Below are 18864 nucleotides of genomic sequence, written 5' to 3'. Positions count from 1 at the left end.
CCCTGAAAGCTTTGAGGGAGCTGTCCTTAAAGCTACTTGTGGCCTGGCACTCAGCAGCTCATGTGCAAAAATCAGGGGTACCAGTCTTCCCCTATCTCTTCGATTGGCTGTTGAAGGCAAGCTCACCTGGGCTGTCATCTCCCACTTCCAGACTACAGTGAACCTCCTACATTCACATGGTGTTCATCATCAATGTGCCGAATTCACACCTGACTCCTTGTCAGATGCTTCCTTTCATCAGAGCTGTTCTGGACACAGGGCAGTTTCGGGCCTATCCTGTTGAGTGGCAAGTCAAGGATATTCAGGCTATGATATTGATGTTTCAGCCTCTGTCCTGGTTGAGATATGAATGACTCTGAGGCTGCTGGGCCTCTTGGCCTCCTGCATCCTGCTTGTGACCCACATCAGATGACCTATGCAGGCTCTGTAGTGGGACCTGAAGTTACAGTGAGAGCTGCATCATGGGAATGTCTCAGATAATGTTCATATCTCGGAGGGAAGTGCACAGGACCGGCAGTGGTGGCTGACCTACCGCAATTGGGTCAGAGGCAGACCCTTCTCCCTTCCCCCCGGCATTCCTGGGATGGGGCGGCCATCTGGGAGAGGTGGGGATTATAGGAGATCAGAGGACTCTGGTCTCCAGTGGAATCTGATTCCACATCAACTTGCTGGAGCTCCAAGCAATTTGCTTGGAGTTTAAAGCTTTTCTGCCTTCAATCACGGGAAAGCTGGTTCAAGTGTTCACAGATAACACTACTGCCATGTAGTACTGCAACAAACAGGGCCGGGTGGGGTCATGGACCCTTTGTCAATAGGCCCTGTGTCTCTGGACATAGCTGGAACAATAGGGCATTTCCCTTGTGGTTCAACACCTGGCAGGTTCCCTGAACGCCAGGGTTGACAAACTCTGTCGTTGATGCCTTGCGGATCGGATAATGGTATATCCACCCGGTGGCAGCGCGAAGTCTCTTTCAGCAGTGGGGCGAGCCTTGGTTAGATCTGTTTGCCTCTGCCGAGAACGCGCACTGTCAGCAGTTTTGAGCTTTGGAGTTTCCAAGGCGGCTTTCGTTCGGAAATGCTTTTTGTCTTGAGTGGCGCTCAGGCCTCCTATATACCTCTCGTGTCCAGAGTGCTCAATAGCGACTGAGCCCAAGTCATTTTAGTAGCTCCCGACTGGGCACAGATACTTTGGTATCCTGAGCTTCTCCAATTGAGCAATGATCCTCCTATCAGGCTGCCCCTTCTGGAGGATCTTCCGTTTCCACAGCAGGGGAGGTTCCTCGACCCGAACCTGTCAACTCTACGCCTTCTTGCGTGGAAATTGAGCTCTGGAAGTTGATAGCATTCTGCCTTCCTTTCAAAGTTTGCAATGTTATTTTGGAAGCCAGGTGACCCTCTACTAAGACTGTGTAGGTCTGCCAGTGGAATACATTTGTAACATATTGTACAGAAAGATGTATGGATCCTCTTCATGCCTCCCTCTGGCAAGTCTTACTTTTTATTTTGACCCTTGCCCAGCAGGGCTCTGCTCTAGGTACTCTTAAAGGGTACTTTTCTGGCTTGTTTGCTTTTTTGAGGTTGCCAGACAAACCATCTATATTTAAATCCCCTATTGTAAATACATTTTTCTAGGGTCTTGTACATATGTTTCTACCTGCCCCTTTCATCAAACCTCAGTGGGACCTTAATTTAGTTCTAACCTTGCTGAGGTGTGCTCTGAACCTCTGCACAACTGCCACCTCTGGATGCTTACCATCAAAACAGCCTTTTTAGTGCCTATAACTTCGGCCAGGAGGGTGAGCGAGTAGCAGGCTCTGCAATCTAAGCCTCTTTACCTGACCATCTTCCCTCATAAGTTGGTGCTTTGCACTAGGGCCTCTTTCTTACTGAAAGTTGTAACACCATTCCACGTGGAGCAATCTGTGACATTTCCCACTTTCTACACTCCTCCACACCTCTCTAAAGAAGAGGAGCGACTCCGCCTTAGGGAACCCAAAAAGACTGCTGTTTCACCTTGATCCCACAAAAGAGTTCCGGATGGACCACCAACACTTTGTGCTGTAAGTGGGAGCGAAAAAGGGTTGTGCGGTGTAGAAAAGGATAATCTCTCGATGGGTCGTCCCTTGAATTACAATCTACTCTGCTCTGGCTAAAATGCAGCCTCTTGAAGGCTTAAGGGCTCATTCTACTGGAGCTAAGGCTTCTACCATGGCATTGCAATATGGAGTCCCCGTCCTCAACAATTGTCAGGCAGCAATGTAAGCATCACTGTGCACATTCACAAAGCACTGCTGACTGGATAGTCAAGTCCACTGGGATTGCCTTTTTGGCTGCTCTGTCCTGCAGGACTTCCTGGTCTAAACTTGTCCGCTGTCTCTCCCCCGGGGGTGGTATTGCTTGGGTACCTATTCAAATGTAAGGAATCTGCGGCTAGATGTCTTTATCAGATGGACAAGTTACCTACCTCCGGTAACGCCTTATCTGGTAGAGACATAATCTAGCCGCAGATTCCATACCAACCAACCCATCCTCCCCGCAATGCTGACAGGTTTTAAGAGTCAGGGCTGTTCCCTTTCAGGGCCCTTGTTGTACAAAACACACCAATGTTTGTGCAATTCATGGCTCCTCTACTGACGTGGAAAGTCGTTAAAAATATCTGATGTCAGAGCGCTGACTTGGCTCCTATATAAGTGTGACGACTTTCACAATGGCGGACACGGCGCCGACGACATCACGCAGAGCTAAGCAAAAGTATTGCTCGAAGAAAATTTATCAGATACAGTCTGACGCCCGGGAAATTCGAAGGTAAGAAATCTGCAGCTAGATCATGCCTCTACCAGATAAGGCGTTACTGAAGGTAAGTAACTTGTCCATTAAACACATGACTGGGTATAGTGGCTGTAAGACCTGACATTCTTGAACGTTTTGACTTCAGACCTCCTTTTTTACAGTTTTTGCTGGCTTTGGGAATCTGGGCACTTTACCACTGCTAGCCAGTACTAAAGTGCATGTGCTATACTTAGACCATAGTAACATTGGCTTATACACAGTTGGCATATTTAATTTACTTATTAGTCACTAGTAAAGTTCACTACATGTGCCCAGGGCCTGTAAATGAAATGCTACTAGCAGGCCTGCAGTACTGATTGTAACACACACTTAATTAGCCCTTTAAAGGTGTATCAGGCCTGCCATTGCAGGACATGTGTGTGCAGTTGTAAACTGCAATGTTGACCTGGCAAGTTAACCCACTTTTAGGCCCAAACATTCCTTTTTATTACACACAGGTCACCCCTGGAGAGCCCATGGGCATGGTGCAGTGTATTTAGAGAGTAGGACGTGTACTTTTTAAGTTTTACATGTCTTAGTAGTGGGATACTCTTAAATTTGTTTTTCAGATAACATTGGGATTGCCTTATTTGACTTATATATATTTTGAAAGTATAATTTCCTACTGGGAACAGATGAGACCCCTACATTTGGTGTCTCTGGAATCACAATTTAAAAACACAACTTATGGTGAAGTTGGATTTTAAATTACAATTCAGAAAGTACCATTTTCTAGAAAGTTGGCATTTTCGTACTGTAACCATTTAGTGCCTTCTGCCTGTCTCTGAATACACGTCTGGGTTGGGTGACAGCTGGTTTTGTGCATTCCCCCTAGACAGCCACCCACAGAGGGAGCTGAGGTGTAACTGATGGGCCATCCACATTCTGATGGGCCATCCTGGGCAGGGTAGAAAGGAGGAGCTGACACACCTGAAAGGTATGTGTCTTGTCCCCACACTAAGGGTTGCATACCTCCCTGTGGTGAGTCTAGAACCAGAGCAGGAAAGAAAGGGACATGTGCACTTTAAAGCCATCTCTTTGAAATCTCCCCCATTTCAAAGGCCCCACTGGGTATTAGTACTGGAACTCTGACACCACCAACTTAGAACACTTCTGGAACAGAGGACATTCTACCTGGAAGAAAGACTGCTGTGCAGCTGGAGGGACTGCCACTCTGCTGGACTTATTTGTTGTGTTGTGCTGGCCTGCTGCCTACTGCCCACTTGCCTGTGAGTGAGAAGGACTGGACCTGCATCTCTACATCCCCGAACCGAAGTACCTCCAAGGGCTTATTGGTTTGCCTCCTGTTCTGAAGTCTCAAGGATATCAAAGGCTTCTTTTCAACCTAAAAACAGCACCTGGACCTTGCTTGCTGAAAGTCCTGCTCTGCCAAATGGTGCCAACCTAGTCCTGGACCCTTGTAAGTTAGTATAAAGTGCTGCATCTGCTAGAACTCACATATCCACACTGTTGCACCGATGGGAACTAGATCGCATCGCACATGGAACCACTGCATCACCTCCGGAACTGCCGGTTCAGAACCAATGTGTTCTCGCCATTGCGTGGAGTAGATCGACGCATCCCCTCTACAGTGTGGAGAAATCCGGTGCTTCGCATTCGGACCGCCACACCTTGGAACCGGTGCATCACTCATGGAACAGACGCAACACTGCCGTTGCGTGAAAAAATCCAGCGCATCACCCCTAATGCATGGGGATAACCAATGCATCGCTCGGCTGCAACTCACATCTTGTTGTTTTGGGACCAGGATTAAGGTACTTCTGCTCAGCAGGCCCTGCATAGGTCCTGTATCTTGACTGCGCTCCATTGTGGTCAGCCTGAACTCATGACTTGTCCCAGTCCAGCGCGACCCATTAACTCTGTAAGCACTTGCTGCTTCTAAGCACTTTTTTTAATTTAAAGAAATCACATTGTGACTCCTATTGATTGGTTTTGTTTTGCTTTGGTCTTTTTTTATTTATAAAATTATTCTCTGTTTTTCTAAACTGGTTCGGAGTCTTTTTGTGGCGTTTTCACAGCATTACTGTTTGTTCTGTTGCACAAATACGTTACCCATTGCCTCTTAAGTGAAGCCTGACTGCTCTTTGCCAATATACCAGAGGGTGAGCACAGGGTAATTTAGGGTGTGTTGTGACTCACTTGACTAGGATTGTGGTTTCTGCTTGGACGGGATGCAAACCTCATAGCACTTTCCTACTGTTCTTTTTTTCTCCTTTTTTATGTTGTGTCATTGAGTTGAATTATTTTCGGAGTCTAACAAGACAACAACCTGGGTCGTTAGACTTCACCTCTAAAGTATCAGATATTGCTTTGTTTAGGGTGTGTATGGTCTTGTGTCTTCTCATTGATTTTCAGTAAACAATTTTGTAGAAAATTACCCTACATTGGCAGTGTCATTATCTGCTGAAAAGTAGACAGCACACATTTTCTTCTAGTACAATTATAGCTCCAGACAAAATCATCTTAAGTAAGCTTTACTGCAGAATAAGGTTCTCTATAAATGTTTCTCTTGCTTAATGACGGATATCGAGACAAGACAGATTCAGAGTTATTGCGCGCACATTGTGCCTGGCAGGCAGGTTGATCTAAAAACAAACATATTGTTTACAGTGTTAATATAAATTCACTACACAGAATAATCGTGGGAGGGAAAAAACAATATGTTCTTCTTAAAAGCAAACTCAAGAATCAGATTATTTTTGGTCTAGGTACCAAACAGTTTGAAACTCTGATCCTTAACCTCATCGCTGCGGCGGTAATTTTCGCGCTACGCAGCTTTTTTTAAAAAGCCGCGTTAGATGACGAGCTCAGCTCGTCATCCGCACATGCCCCCCGTGGCTGATGACGAGCTGAGCTCGTCATCAGCATCGAAGGGGTTAAAGTGACTCAGGCGCGCAACGCCTATAGGGTTCAAAGGGCTTCAGCCCCCACCCCATCATGTGTAACAGCCCGGGCTGAGACACCTTCCCCACACACACAGTCAATACAATTAGCAAATCATTAGTGGACATGTAATAATGTGGGGTTTACATGACTTGACTACCCTTAGTAACAAGAGTGGCTTCTGAAACAGAACTGGAAACTGACCGTATTGCAGTTCTGGTAGGTATTGTTTAGGTGGATCCAGGTTCTGGCACCCCGCCCGCCCTCAATGTGTAACAGCCCGAGACACCTTAGCCCCCACACACACACCCCCCTACACACACACACAGACAGTTCTTGAGATTCTGTGGGCAGGCTGGTCTGGCGTCTATTTTCAGCCGTATTTCAAATGTCTTCAAACAAAATTCCATTTACTTGATAATGAGGCTTTGTTGTTTTTTCACCCGTTCCTAGAACCCCCACATCTCCACTCTGTCTCTCCTTAAAGTTCCAAATTACTTTTGCTGCCCCAGTGTGAGAATGCATTCCTCGAAAAGTGGCCGTAGGCTTTGATTTTTTTTTGTAGTTTTATACAGCTCGAACTCCACCCGAAGGTATTGAAGCACTTTTGCATGAGCACCAGTTACATTATACAAGGACACATTGCTGGAAGTATTAGCTCCCTCCAAATATGGCTCTAGTCTGCTGATTTAACGTAACTTCCTGATCGGAGGTTGCACTTTCTGATTGGTAGAAGGCATTGTCACTGTACGTTTCATAGGATGAGTCTGTTACCCAGTTATATAGGCATTACATCTGGAATTGGGCTAAAATTTGGACGGGGTCGTAATTGTTCATTTATCAGTTGTTCACCAGTTATTTCACTTACTTGCAGGGAAATAGCCTTGATATGATTGTTTATGCTATTCAATTTAATATTGTTATTTTGGCAGGTAATAGTATGCAATACATTTACCAAATGGTATTCATAAGTAAAGTGAACATGTCATAGTTTTTGGCAGGATCATAAGATCTTATCCATATCATTCTGTTTGGTGAAAAATTCTATTCAGCCTGCAGAAAATATTTACATTAGATTTTTAATTTTCCATGAAGTCAAAGTATGTAGGTTATAAAGGTTAACATAATCTTCAGGCATGTATGATCAGTGTCAAGTATAAAGGAAAGGATTTTAAATTTAGCTATGTAATTTAGATTATAGGTGTTTAAAACATTTATTTTTATTTTTACGAAATGCATAATATGTTAAATACTGCATACTAATTAAATATATTTGGCTGTAAAAGGCAAGGGAGCTATGCAATGTGTGTCTGTGTCTCAGTATTGCTCATAGAAATAGCTTTTGTGTAGCACTTCATTTAAATGTACATTTGATGAACACTTCATAGATGAATTAAAGTCACACAGACCAAAATTCTTTGTGTTAACCAGCACAGAGCTCCTCCCACTTTTACTATAAATAGCTGCTGTATAAATACCCTACAATTATAACTTTTTGCAAACAGGAGGTATAATAGAGTGGAGGGAACTCCATGCAGAAAACTGTCATCTATTTGTGTGCATCCAGCATCTACTCATGGCAGTAATGGTGGGCAGGAAGAGGCAATTGAAACATAATTATACCATTCTGAAGAAATGGTTAAATAAGTATGGTCTAAGGTTTTAAACGGAAAGAATGTCTGTTATGTTATATGGATTTATTAAGGCCACGAATCATCATCGAAGGGATCTCTCGGCGCTGGAGCATCCAACACAGGTCGCAGTTCATTAATATTAGAGATCAAACAGCCATGTTTTTAAAGATTTATATAGTTTTTTTAGCTTTATATGCCCATAGCTTCATATCACTTGGCTTCCTGGCTTTCTCCCAAGACCTACCAGGACCGATATGCATAGAAGCATTTAAGAGATGGAAATCTGTTCATTGTTCTGGATCCTCCGAAAATTTTAATAGATTTCCTAGTATTTGGGAATTCTAAAGTATCAAAAAGTTGTACATGTCAAAACCTATGCACGCTCCTGCCCCCCTGAACCCTAGTGCCATGGAGGGCCCAACAGTAGACAACCGACACAAGTAAATGTGGCAGAAAGGTACCCTGGCATCTTTAACTTTGTTTTGTTTTCCATCTGCATTATTCCTATGTATCCTCTCGAAATATGAATTTGGATGTCTATTAGACTCAGTCTGCATTCTTTTTATATATCGTTTGCTCTATGCGAAGGGCTGCATGCGGAGGAACACTGCCGGAAAGGTTGCGAATATATACAAAGTTAGGATAGTATGGGGCATTCAGTACCTTGTCAATGGCCAGTCCTTGCCTCTCACCTTGGAAAATCCATATTTTCATGCATCCCTGATCCTAATTTTATGACAGTAAAAATCTGGAATGCTTAGATTTTCTGCTTTCAAAAACTCTATCTTCCATCTTTGGCGCCTTGTCACGGGTGTGATGTGCTATGTAATGCTAAAGGCTCGAGGCCGCCAAATGATACATATAAATGCTGCATAACTGCAACTACAATAATAAACATGACTGCGCATTGTGATTTTAGGGATTAGGATCTGCCCCTCGCACCAGCAGATGGCACTTTTTTCTCAACTAGGTTGTACGTGGGCATGAAAGATTGCTGTTACTTATGTAGCAGTTATGTGACTCAGAAGTCGACTTGGGAGTTAAACGCTAGCACGCTGCATCCTGCTTACCTTTTTGCAGGTATTGAAATGTATCCCCTTTGCTTGATTTATTAACCTTGCGTGCAACCTAATGCTCATATTCGGAGACATTCTTTCTAATATGTAGGTTGCAGACTTTGTAACTACTTGACTGAAAGTTGGACCATCCTAGGCCTGTCACTGTATTTGCTTGTCCTACATTTTCCTTATCTGCCAGTTTGGGAGCACTTACTAGAGAGGCTGAAGACCAGCTTCTTGGGCTACTGAAAGAAGCATAATTTAGCTCATTCTGAGAGCCCCTAGAGGCGGGGATGAGCTCCACAAGTCTCCTCACTCCCAGATAAACACTGTTTATTAAAAAGAAATCGATGCAATGGGTGTGCCTCCTGGCATTAAATAGTTGCGGAGTAAACCTCACGTAGGGCCTAATTACGAGTCTGGCGGTGTGAGTACCGCCAGACTGGTGGTGGCGTGGCAGTGGTAGTCTCCTGACCACCTGATTATGACTCGACTGCCACGGAACCGCTGTTCCCTGGAGGTGGCGTGGTGGTTCAGAGGCCGCAGTATGCTTGGCGGGACTGCCATGGTCATCAAGCATATTACAAGTTTTCTCTCCGCCAGGGATTTCTTGGTGGTTCCTGCTCCATGAAAACCCTGGTGGAGAGGAAACAAAGGGGACCCTACAGCCCCCTGTGTGCCTCACATCCTGTGTCTGCTCACAGGGAAGCACAAAATGTGCTCCCCTATGTGCATTCACGCCAATGACTGCACAGCATGGACTTTTAAGTCCATGCCGTGCAGGAACTGTTTTTGGCGTTCCCATTGTGGTGCATATTTTCACTAGTACCGCCGTGGGAATGCGAAAAAAAAGCCTGCCAGACACGGGTTTAACTCAAAATCTGGCATGTGACCCGACCATAGTTCTGGCAGTGCGGTAGCAGGGCGAACCCACCGCTGCACCATTAAACTTGTAATCGGGCCCTTGGTGTGCAAAACCTCGGGGCAAAGTGTGTCATTGTGATCCAAATGGCTCCTTGTCTGTGAACAGACGTGGATAAACTTTCCCGAAGGGAGTGTTGGCTGAGAAATGGCATCATGGAGATCTTTTCGGTCTCTTCCTTACTCTGTCCTTAAAATGACTCCTGTACGGATCTTCCAACCGGTGAGAACTTAAACATGTCTTCCAATCCACCTTTTATCTGCCCTGTGGCTGGAAATATTTACCAACCGCTTGGAACCTGAGCAGCACTTTGGCGTCTCCATTCAATGTGAGGGACAGGCAAATCAATGTCAATCTTTTCAAATTAAAGAAAGTCCAAGGACAGCCGGAGGGTTATGGGCAAGTGCCCTCTGTAAGGTCCCACAGGGAGAACTTGTTGCAATACAATGTTTCATAATGGCCTGTTATACACACAAGACTAACACCTTTCCTCGCAGGTATGTTTTCCAACCTGTCTTCCCAATTGCTGTTGTTCTTTCACCTCTTACACCTTGCGGTGCATGTAGTGTAGGTGTGCACCCACCACAGAAAGCCTGATGTGTGCACGTGACTTGTCATATCAAAATTTGTGTATAGTTTTAACATAGTTAGTGACCTGGTTAGTCGCGGTAAGATGGAAGCATTTTCAGCCCTACAAAAAAACAAGTTTCAGGCCTTTTCTAATGTATTTTGAACCCATTGCTCTGAGGCGCCCGAAGGCTGCCTTAGCTCGCTTTGTTAAAGGGAAGTCCCTGGAAAGTTCCCCGCAATCCATGTATTTAGCCCATGTCTGAGTCATGTCTCGCTTCCTCATGGATGCTCTGGTGTTCCAGGGTGGTTAGCACCAATCCACACCTCCTAAATCTTGCGGATTCCCCACTAGTTTTGCATCCTTTTTCTCACTCCCCGGTCAACCTCTGAATCGTAGCTGCTTCTCATGTTTTGTAATCTTGCTCTCTTTTCTTTTTTACTTCATGGTTATGTTTCATTTGGCTGCAGCCAATTCTACTACTTTTATTAGCACCTGTGTGTATGTGTTTTTTTTAGTTTTTTTTAACCGGTACCAGGACCAGCCGGCATAAGTAGATGGCTTTTAATAGATGTATTAATTGAGCGACAGTCTGAGGATTTTCGAAAGTGATTCCCATAGTATCAGCCCGAAACAGATGAAAACCTGGGATGGGGTTTTTTGATTTAGAAACCAGAGGAATGTTTAATAACATCCTGGATTTTCTACAAGTTTCTCGGGCTTTGACCCTTCGCCTTAGTTCCTCATGTGGATGTGGTATCTGGTTCCTGTAGAGTGCTTTGTATGTTTGACAGGGAACTATAAATGCAGTGCCGGATTAAACTCTATGGAGGCCCCTAGGCAGTCAAAATGTGCCCCCCCCCACCTCGCAAATTATCTCCTAATACGTTTTCAATTTTATCAACCAACAATTTTAATAAACCAATTTTATTACACAGAACTAAACATTAACAATTATTCATCTTATTAAACAAAAATAAAGTGGAATCAATTTAAGAAAGCTTGATTGTAACTTTCTTTCAAGATCACATCGATATTATTTTGATCCGTTGTCATGGGGCCCCAAAAAGGAGCTGGGCCCTTAGACCTGTGCTTACTTTGCTATTTGGAAATCCGAAACTGCATAAAAAGGTGTCCTTGACTTAAGCGGTAGTCGCTCTAGGCAGGGCCGGAACGGGAACAGCAACCAGCCCTGGCAGGTTGCTTCTCCACTGGCCCTGTGAACGGGAGGGGAGGGGTTGTAAGCAGCGAAGCAATGCTCCCGCATTTCTTACAGAGGGCAGATTTTGCAGCACTGCTGCAAAACAGGCACCCTGTACGAAAAGTGGCCCACTGCGGCCACCAAACGGGCCCCCATCCCTCCGGCCCACCGGGGGAATGCCTGGTGCCCGCTACGGCCAGTCCGGCCCTGGTTCTAGGTTTACTAGATGAGTAATGTGACAGTATGTCTACAGTTGTCTGTCTCGCTGTTGTAGGTGAATTAAACCTTTGAAGGCTAGTGAACTTGGGTGGACCTGCAAGTAGGATAGATCTTGATGGGAGACTGCTGGGTATTAAAGTACACTGGCAAATCACAGGTTTTTTCCCAGTGATATCTGGCATGTGGTCGTGCAGGTTAAGAGTTTCCCAGTGAACCACTGGGACTCAGCCAAATTAATTCACTTCAGTGGGAATTCAAGAGGGCTGGAGGTTTTGAGCCTCGTTTGAATATTTTTGAGCACTCCAAAATCAGTAGCTGCAATTCTTTTTCAGTTTGGCTTTCGTGCATAGGTTTTTTTTTCCAGTTTTAGACTCTAGGAGCCACATTTGTTTAGTCATGTACATCCTTGGGTACAGTTGGTAATCATCTGTATATTGATGAATTCCAATCTCATTGTCTGCTTCAAATGGCGCCTCAACACTTCTGACCGCGACTGAATAATGGTGGACCTGCCATCAGAGGCACTCAATACAGGGAAGGAAGGGATAGGTGAAACTTAAAGACTTTGTGTATCCAAATTGAGATCAATAAGACTATGAAACATGAAAAGAACTACTTTAAATCCTAGCCATCCGGCTTCATGCATGTCTAAGGTGTCTGGGGCATGGTGGTGTGTTACCACCGCTTAGCACTTAAACAAATAGGTGCATGTGCTCGAAATGTTTCTTAGTAGGCTATCACTCGGGTCCACCTGCAGCACCAGTTGGTTTACCACTGATGCCACCACTTCAACAACCGGTGGTGCACTTACTTGCTGCCTGCATGGACTCCGCCCAAAGCTCGATTGCAGCAATCCTGTGAAGGGAGCGTCACATCCTCAACATAAGTTAGAACAGCTCTTCCCTGAAGAACAATTTGGAAAATGTGATCAAACCGTGCATTTTACAGTGTATGTGTTTTATTTAAAGATGATCGAAAGCCATAGGCTCTAAAAGGGCATTCACTGTGACAGCAAAGGGTTCATGTATTTGCCTGTGACGCCGCCCCCCTCCCCCCTTACCTTTGGGTGTGATGTCTCTTCCCCTCTCAATTTCCAGGCATAACAGACAGTCTCTTCTTCTCACTCTAGCAAGGGGTTAAAGGCAAAGAGTCATAATAGTGCTTAATTTGAGTCGGTGTTTTCTGGTGCTCAGCACAGGCACTTAGTCAAACAGCGCCACCATGTGGCAGACTGCCCTAATTTAGAGATCAGCACTACATTTTTTTATTAATTCAATATACATAACAAATGTCTAAAGCATGTGGCACAAGCCATTCTTCTAGCTATGGAGGCCTCAAATAGTCTGAATTGTCACATTGCTAGGTGTGTGGTGGGTTTTTAGGTGCGTTGGTACTGTTATTGGCAACTCTGGTAGGAGCAGTGGTTGGTGCAAGCAGCAGTGATCTTCTTAGAGGGCTCTAGCACTTATTATTTTACAAATGAGGCACTGGGTTATAATGTCCCTTCAATGTATAGCATGAAGGGCATGATGACATTTTGGTAACACAAAAGTTCACATAGGGTAGACAGCATAAACTTTGAACCAATGCAAATATTTTTATATTGATGAACCGAAGGAAAAAGTTCATTAACCAAACTGAGCAAAATATTTTTTTGAACGTTAGAGCGTGCAGATATTATTTTAGCAGTGGTTGGTTGACTAAAATATCTCTGCAAAGTTGCTTGCACTTTAAAAAAAATCTGCACTAACTGACACCCGCAGAAAAGCAATTTGCTCCAACGGACTGGTGCTAAAATTGTGCTTTTGCACAAGTTGGTTATTGCAAAGGTCATTTTTGCACTGATCATCAGTGCAAACTGTGGCTTACTACTGGTAATTTACACTTCAGCTAGTAAAATATTATCTTTTGTATACTTGTGCTGACATTTGAAAGAAAAACCTTCAAGGGTGTTTTCTCTGCAGTCAAAATCATATATGCACTCGGGGGAGATTCCACATGCCCTGGTAATCCTGATTCGTCTGGTAACAGGAGTTACCGAGTAAACTGTCAGGTGAATCAATATTACAAAATCCACTGGATCTCAAAGGTTTCACATGGAAATGCTGCCTGTGGAATGCAGAGCCAGCCTCCCTGTAAAATACTGGGGGATTGGGGTTGGGAATTAGAAACTACAAGAGATATCAGGGGTAGCATTTCTTAATCCCTCTGGTAATTTACCATTTTTCAGAGGATCCTCCTGGCCCCTCTAAGATTTCGTGTTATCTCACTACAAAGTAGGTACCTGTAGCTTGGTGTTAGTGCCAACAGGGGCTGAATCAATGGGGGACATGATGGGCACCTTGTACAGGGACAATAATTTCTTGAACCTCGAGTCTAGACAGACTGAAAAATGTGGCACCCTAAAATACCTTGGAAATGTTATCATTTGTTTGAAAGCATATTCCCTGCTCTCACCCACTGTAGCATGCCCGTCTGGGTGTCAGATTGTGCATGAGCTGCTGCACGAGTGCAGACGAAAAATAGGAGAGTGAGACACCAATAGATGAAACAAAATGGGTGAGTTTGAGGGCATAGGTGTAAGAGGCACAGCGTGGAGCAGATCAATACACTTTATTACTTTCCTCTAGTGGCACTTGCGCATGATTGCACTAAAATATGACCAGACCTTTAGGGATCTTTGCCTAATTGATCCAAAACATCCAGAACGCAAGAACAGGCGCCAAGCCAGCAAATAATCAATCACTGCCCGGTTCGTCTAAAAGCATAACCATGAAATTAGTAGCTGCATGGATTAACACGTTCCTGAGGATATTTTGTCGCCTAAAAGGTCTAATATTTTTAATGAAAACCAAATGAGTTCATTTCTTTTTTTGAATAAAGCATTTTGATGTTTTTATGTCACTTGAAAGTAGTTAAATTTCACAATTGATATTTTCCAAGAATACATTTGCAGTGTGACAGAGCCTTTGTAAATGTGATCACATCATAGCAGCACTAAATGCTCTTTGCAGGTCTGTGGCAGACGCAATAATCAAGTTCAAAGGTCTCTATGCTGTTGACAGCAAATAGTGTGGTAAGCCCAAAATACCTTTCCTTCCTAGCCCCTAATTACTCACCAACCAGGAATCTTCGTTATTCTAACTGCATGCAGCCTGACCCAGTGGTCCTTCGCCTGGCTTACACATGGAGGCAAATCCCTGAGAGTCCATGGTCCTGAGACTCCTAGTTCTGTATGGTCTAGTTCTGGGCGGTACACATTTTCGCTGGATAAATCTCTTCTGAATTGTCAATAGTATACTCTTGTCTGTTTCTGCCATTTGTACGTATATATTCTCTCAAAACCTCTCAAAGGGCACCAGACAAATTCTGAGTAATTTGGGTTAAACCTTGCAGGCACCACTTGATCAAAAACATTAGAAAGGGGAAGACAGTAGTAGAAACCTTTTGCGAGCTAAGTGCGAGGCTTTGGACCATCGAAATGTGGAAGGAATCAGATCAGAGAGACATTCAAGGGGCAAACATTTTGACGTCCGCACTGTGATCTTTTATAGACTCTGGAACACCATGGTATAAAACAAAGATGCCTGATGATGCGCTTCCAGCTCCCTCCAGCTACAGGGGCCAAAGGGACTAACTCCCCGCGCCACGTTAGAACAGAAAGAGTCGGAAGCTTAAATAGTTAATTTGCTGCTTTTAATAACCGAGAACTTCCAGCGACGTCGAGGGCCCCACTCTTTTCCAGTCAAAATGTACCAGCGCCCTATGATCTTCGGTTTCAGGCACGTACTGCCAAAATGGAAGCAGTAGGAGCACACAAAATACAATCATGGAATGATCTCCATTACAGGTGACTGACCATGAATTAAGTAACACAAAATATCTCCCTGCCCACCCCCCTTATAAACTCATAATAAACTGTTAGAGAATGATACATTTCCAAGACCGATGCAGTTGTAAAGATCGAACTATGGCACGAAACCAGATCAGACAAGAGGATAGCCGTGCATGATGAAATGTAAATTGTAAATGTGTGGGACTTGTAAAGCGCACTGTTGCCCGGGAGCGTCCTGGCGCTGAAGACCGCTGGGGAACCCGTCCTGGCTTTCCCTGTGAGATGGTCCCTTCTGGGTATCTCCAAGGTGAAACCAGGCATCCCCGGCGTCTGTGGGGGGCCGTTGTAGAGATGAGGCAAGCTTAATGCCCAGAGTTGCCGAGTGTGATCCCTGGTTAGAGTAGGCACCAAGGCGAGAATTATCGAGTTCTGGAATCGAACCCTGGTCCTGGTCCGTTCTCTGCTTAGGGGTCTGCCGCCTCTAACCGGTGAGCCACACCACTCCACAAGAAGAATATGTTATACTTTTAACATGTAGTGTGTTTGATCAATGAGAAGACAATCACTACAATCCCTACAAACAGATCTCAGTTTAAGAATGTGGTCCAAACCCTAGAAAAGTTAGGAGAAGCTATAAACATGCTGGTAGGAACATGGGGCAGAATGGAACATAATACTGAACTGAGCAGAAGATAACATAACATAGCAGAGCACCATAACAACACAACTTAAACCACACAACAGAGAGCGAGCAGAGCATAACATAACTGAACATTGGTAGGCTCTATGCAACCTATAGTAAAATACAACACTATGATCAGGCAGAATCAGAAGTAACAAGACAGCTGTATAGTATGAAAATATAGCAAAATTATCCAATATGGCCTGTCACTCAACAAATAAAGTCACCAAATGTTACTTTCAACAGAATGGCTGTGGAGGGCTTTCACCATAGGTCCAGAGTACAATAGGAAATGAGGTCAGGACAGACCATTATAGCAAGCACAAGCAGAGATCAACAGTAGGATGGTGGATTAAATAAAACACGTTGTAAGGACAAGGCCGTATCCCGCAAGTAGTGAGGCAGTCACAAGGTGTACACAATGCACACAGTTTAACAAATGCTCTCTGTTGCACTGTTCAGGTTTGGAATAGCTTTCATCTAATATATTGTTGTTGTCATCCATAAAGCACCTAAAAAGAAAACAAAATGCACATTATTGCTCATCTACACTCCGACTCTTGCAAGTCTTTTCCCCTGTATCCAAAGGAAAACTAGTCATGTCATTTCAGAAAGTTCTTAGAAAATTACTCTTGTGCACAAACAGATCAGCTTGCACATTATCCGTACCCTGTTTTCTGTACTCTTTAGCGCCAAGAGGCCACTGTGGTGGTGAATGCTATGTTTAGTAAGTGACTATCACTCACAATAGCATTCACTGTCAAATTGTTTTTAGCCACACTGTCTTGTTGGTCAAGCAGAAGAAAGGCATACAGTAAAACACAACCCCCAGAGAAAGATGACACTGGCGTAAAGATCACCCTTACTATTTCCCTTGCTGAACCTTGCAATTAGATAAAATGTGATCAGCTGCAACATACTGTAACCCATTAATTCAAGAATTTCATCACTAAAATACCAACTGAATCAGTCAAAAGTATAGTTGTATAATTTGGAATGTTCTAATCTTTTCATACAATTTCTTTTTCAATGGTATCATTTTGTTTTTTACACAAAATAAAGGATTGATGTATAAAAGCATTTCTCCATAGCCGTAAGTTGGATAAACTAAATAAATGTCTTGGAGCACATAATCCTGATTTTAGTCCATAATTAATAGTCCAAAAACCAATGGTGTTCCAATTCTTCTTTATTAGAGTTGATTCACTCTAACTTTTTGGATGTTACAGTTTAGCTGAGACGTGTTTCATCAATAGACTTAATAAATAAGGGCTTTATAGTATATAATATGGCAAAATTACCATCTTTTCTTTAGGCAGAATAAAATCATTCACCATAAATGATCCCCAGATCTCATATTCCCATAAAACTAGATAATGTGTGTCCTTATATGGTAGAAATAGCATATAAGGACACACTAGTACTATAACCGTATGTGGAATTCTTAATATGAGCTGGTGGTTTATGGTGCTCAGCACCAGCACTTAATTGGTTTCCGGTGCTTGGCATCGGCACTTTATAGTCATCACCACACCCGGGGTCATTCACACTACTCCAGAGGAGGGCAGAAGGCTGTCTAGTGGCCAATGACCATGTGAGGCGACTGGACAGACTGGGCTACATACAGAGTGGCAACTTTCTAAAAGTTGCTTTGTCATAAAAGTGACATTAAATTGGACTTGGGCATCAAGTTAGGTTTAATGCTATGATTAATTTGATACCTTGAAGTACCTATTTTAGTAGTCCCAGTCAGAAGTTGGCCGGGTGAGTGGCAGTCGGTAACTGTGTGTTAGCCAACAAGGCTGCTAATTTTTCCACAGCAAAAATAACAATTTGTAATTTTTGCTGTAAAGACGCATAAAACTATATGCCCTACTCAATAATACACAGCTCCTTGCTCATTGATCCATAGGCCTTTCTTAGGGGAGACTTGCCTGTATCAGGAAATGAGGGCCTTGTCCCTGGTTTAAATGGCAAAGTCAAACTAGCAGCTCAGCCTAAAACTGCTCTTCCAAGCTGCAGTGGCAGGCTGGCAGACGATGTTGTATTTGGTGTCACTCAAATTGTCACAACACTGCTGCAGCTCTGGGGGTGTGGGGCGCACTGTCTTACATTCCCTGGGTACCCTTACCACCATATACTAGGGACTTATAAGTAAGTCCGCTTATCCCAATGGGGGGGGGGTAGCTTATTCAACATACACTTAGTAAGAGGTCAAACACTGGCACTGAGGCCTGGTTAGCAGGTCTCAGTGCATTCTCAGAGTCGAAAAACAAATAGGAAGTCCAAATCTTTGGGTGTGACTAGGCATAAAAAGAAGCATTTCTTTAAGAACTGCAGATTAAAACTGTAATCCATTGGCCATATTGAACATCCAACAAAAGTTTTGAGGATCAGATCACTCTTCAGGATAATCAGGCATATTCTTGCTACTTTCTTAACACTCTAAACAATCCCGCAGCATGCACATTGCTGCTGATTAGAATGTGAAGCCATCATTCGATCATTGCTTCCTTTATTTATTCATTTATATGGTTTTATATGTATTTTGAGACATCCTGTTCATTGTAGCCCTGGTACAAAGAAAGATTTACGTTAATACAACTAGCATTACTAAACCATTACACATCTCGTCTCTACGGTGATACCTGTACAACTGTGCAAACTGTATAACTATTCCTTTTATTTCCTGTATTATCTATTTGCAACAATAGACTTTTTCTGGCTTGTCTAGGCTGTTCTTGGTCATTTCCAGCTCTGTTGCCAAAGTGAGTGAGTGTGGAGAAATTCAACCACCGCTTTGTTGCTGAGGGTTTGACTGTTTGTTGCTTATCTCTGCAGGAGGAGTGCCAGAATTATGTGCGGGTGTTGATTGTTAATGGAAAGAAGGTGTTTACGTGTGGAACCAATGCTTTTTCACCAGTGTGCTCCAGTAGACAGGTAAGTTGTTTCCTTTTCAGCTCCGAATCTTAAGGCTGTTTGATGGATTTTGTTATGCTTGTAGTATCTTTT

At 43.6% G+C, this 18864-nt stretch overlaps 1 protein-coding gene across 1 annotated transcript in view; it reads left to right on the top strand.

Moving 5' to 3' along the window:
• The window catches only part of SEMA5B (semaphorin 5B), an 848743-nt gene that overhangs the window by 515772 nt on the left and 314107 nt on the right, over window positions 1–18864 (top strand). Inside the window, exon 7 of the mRNA XM_086957072.1 lies at window positions 18694–18792. Within this exon, the coding sequence (XP_086813198.1) occupies window positions 18694–18792 (99 nt within the window). The remainder of the gene's footprint in view (window positions 1–18693; window positions 18793–18864) is intronic.

Source organism: Lissotriton vulgaris, chromosome 2_1 (genome assembly GCF_964263255.1).
Source record: "Lissotriton vulgaris chromosome 2_1, aLisVul1.2, whole genome shotgun sequence".
Lineage (NCBI taxonomy): Eukaryota > Metazoa > Chordata > Amphibia > Caudata > Salamandridae > Lissotriton > Lissotriton vulgaris.
The sequence above is the reverse complement of the archived record's forward strand: the minus strand, read 5'-3'. Positions and strand labels throughout refer to the sequence as shown.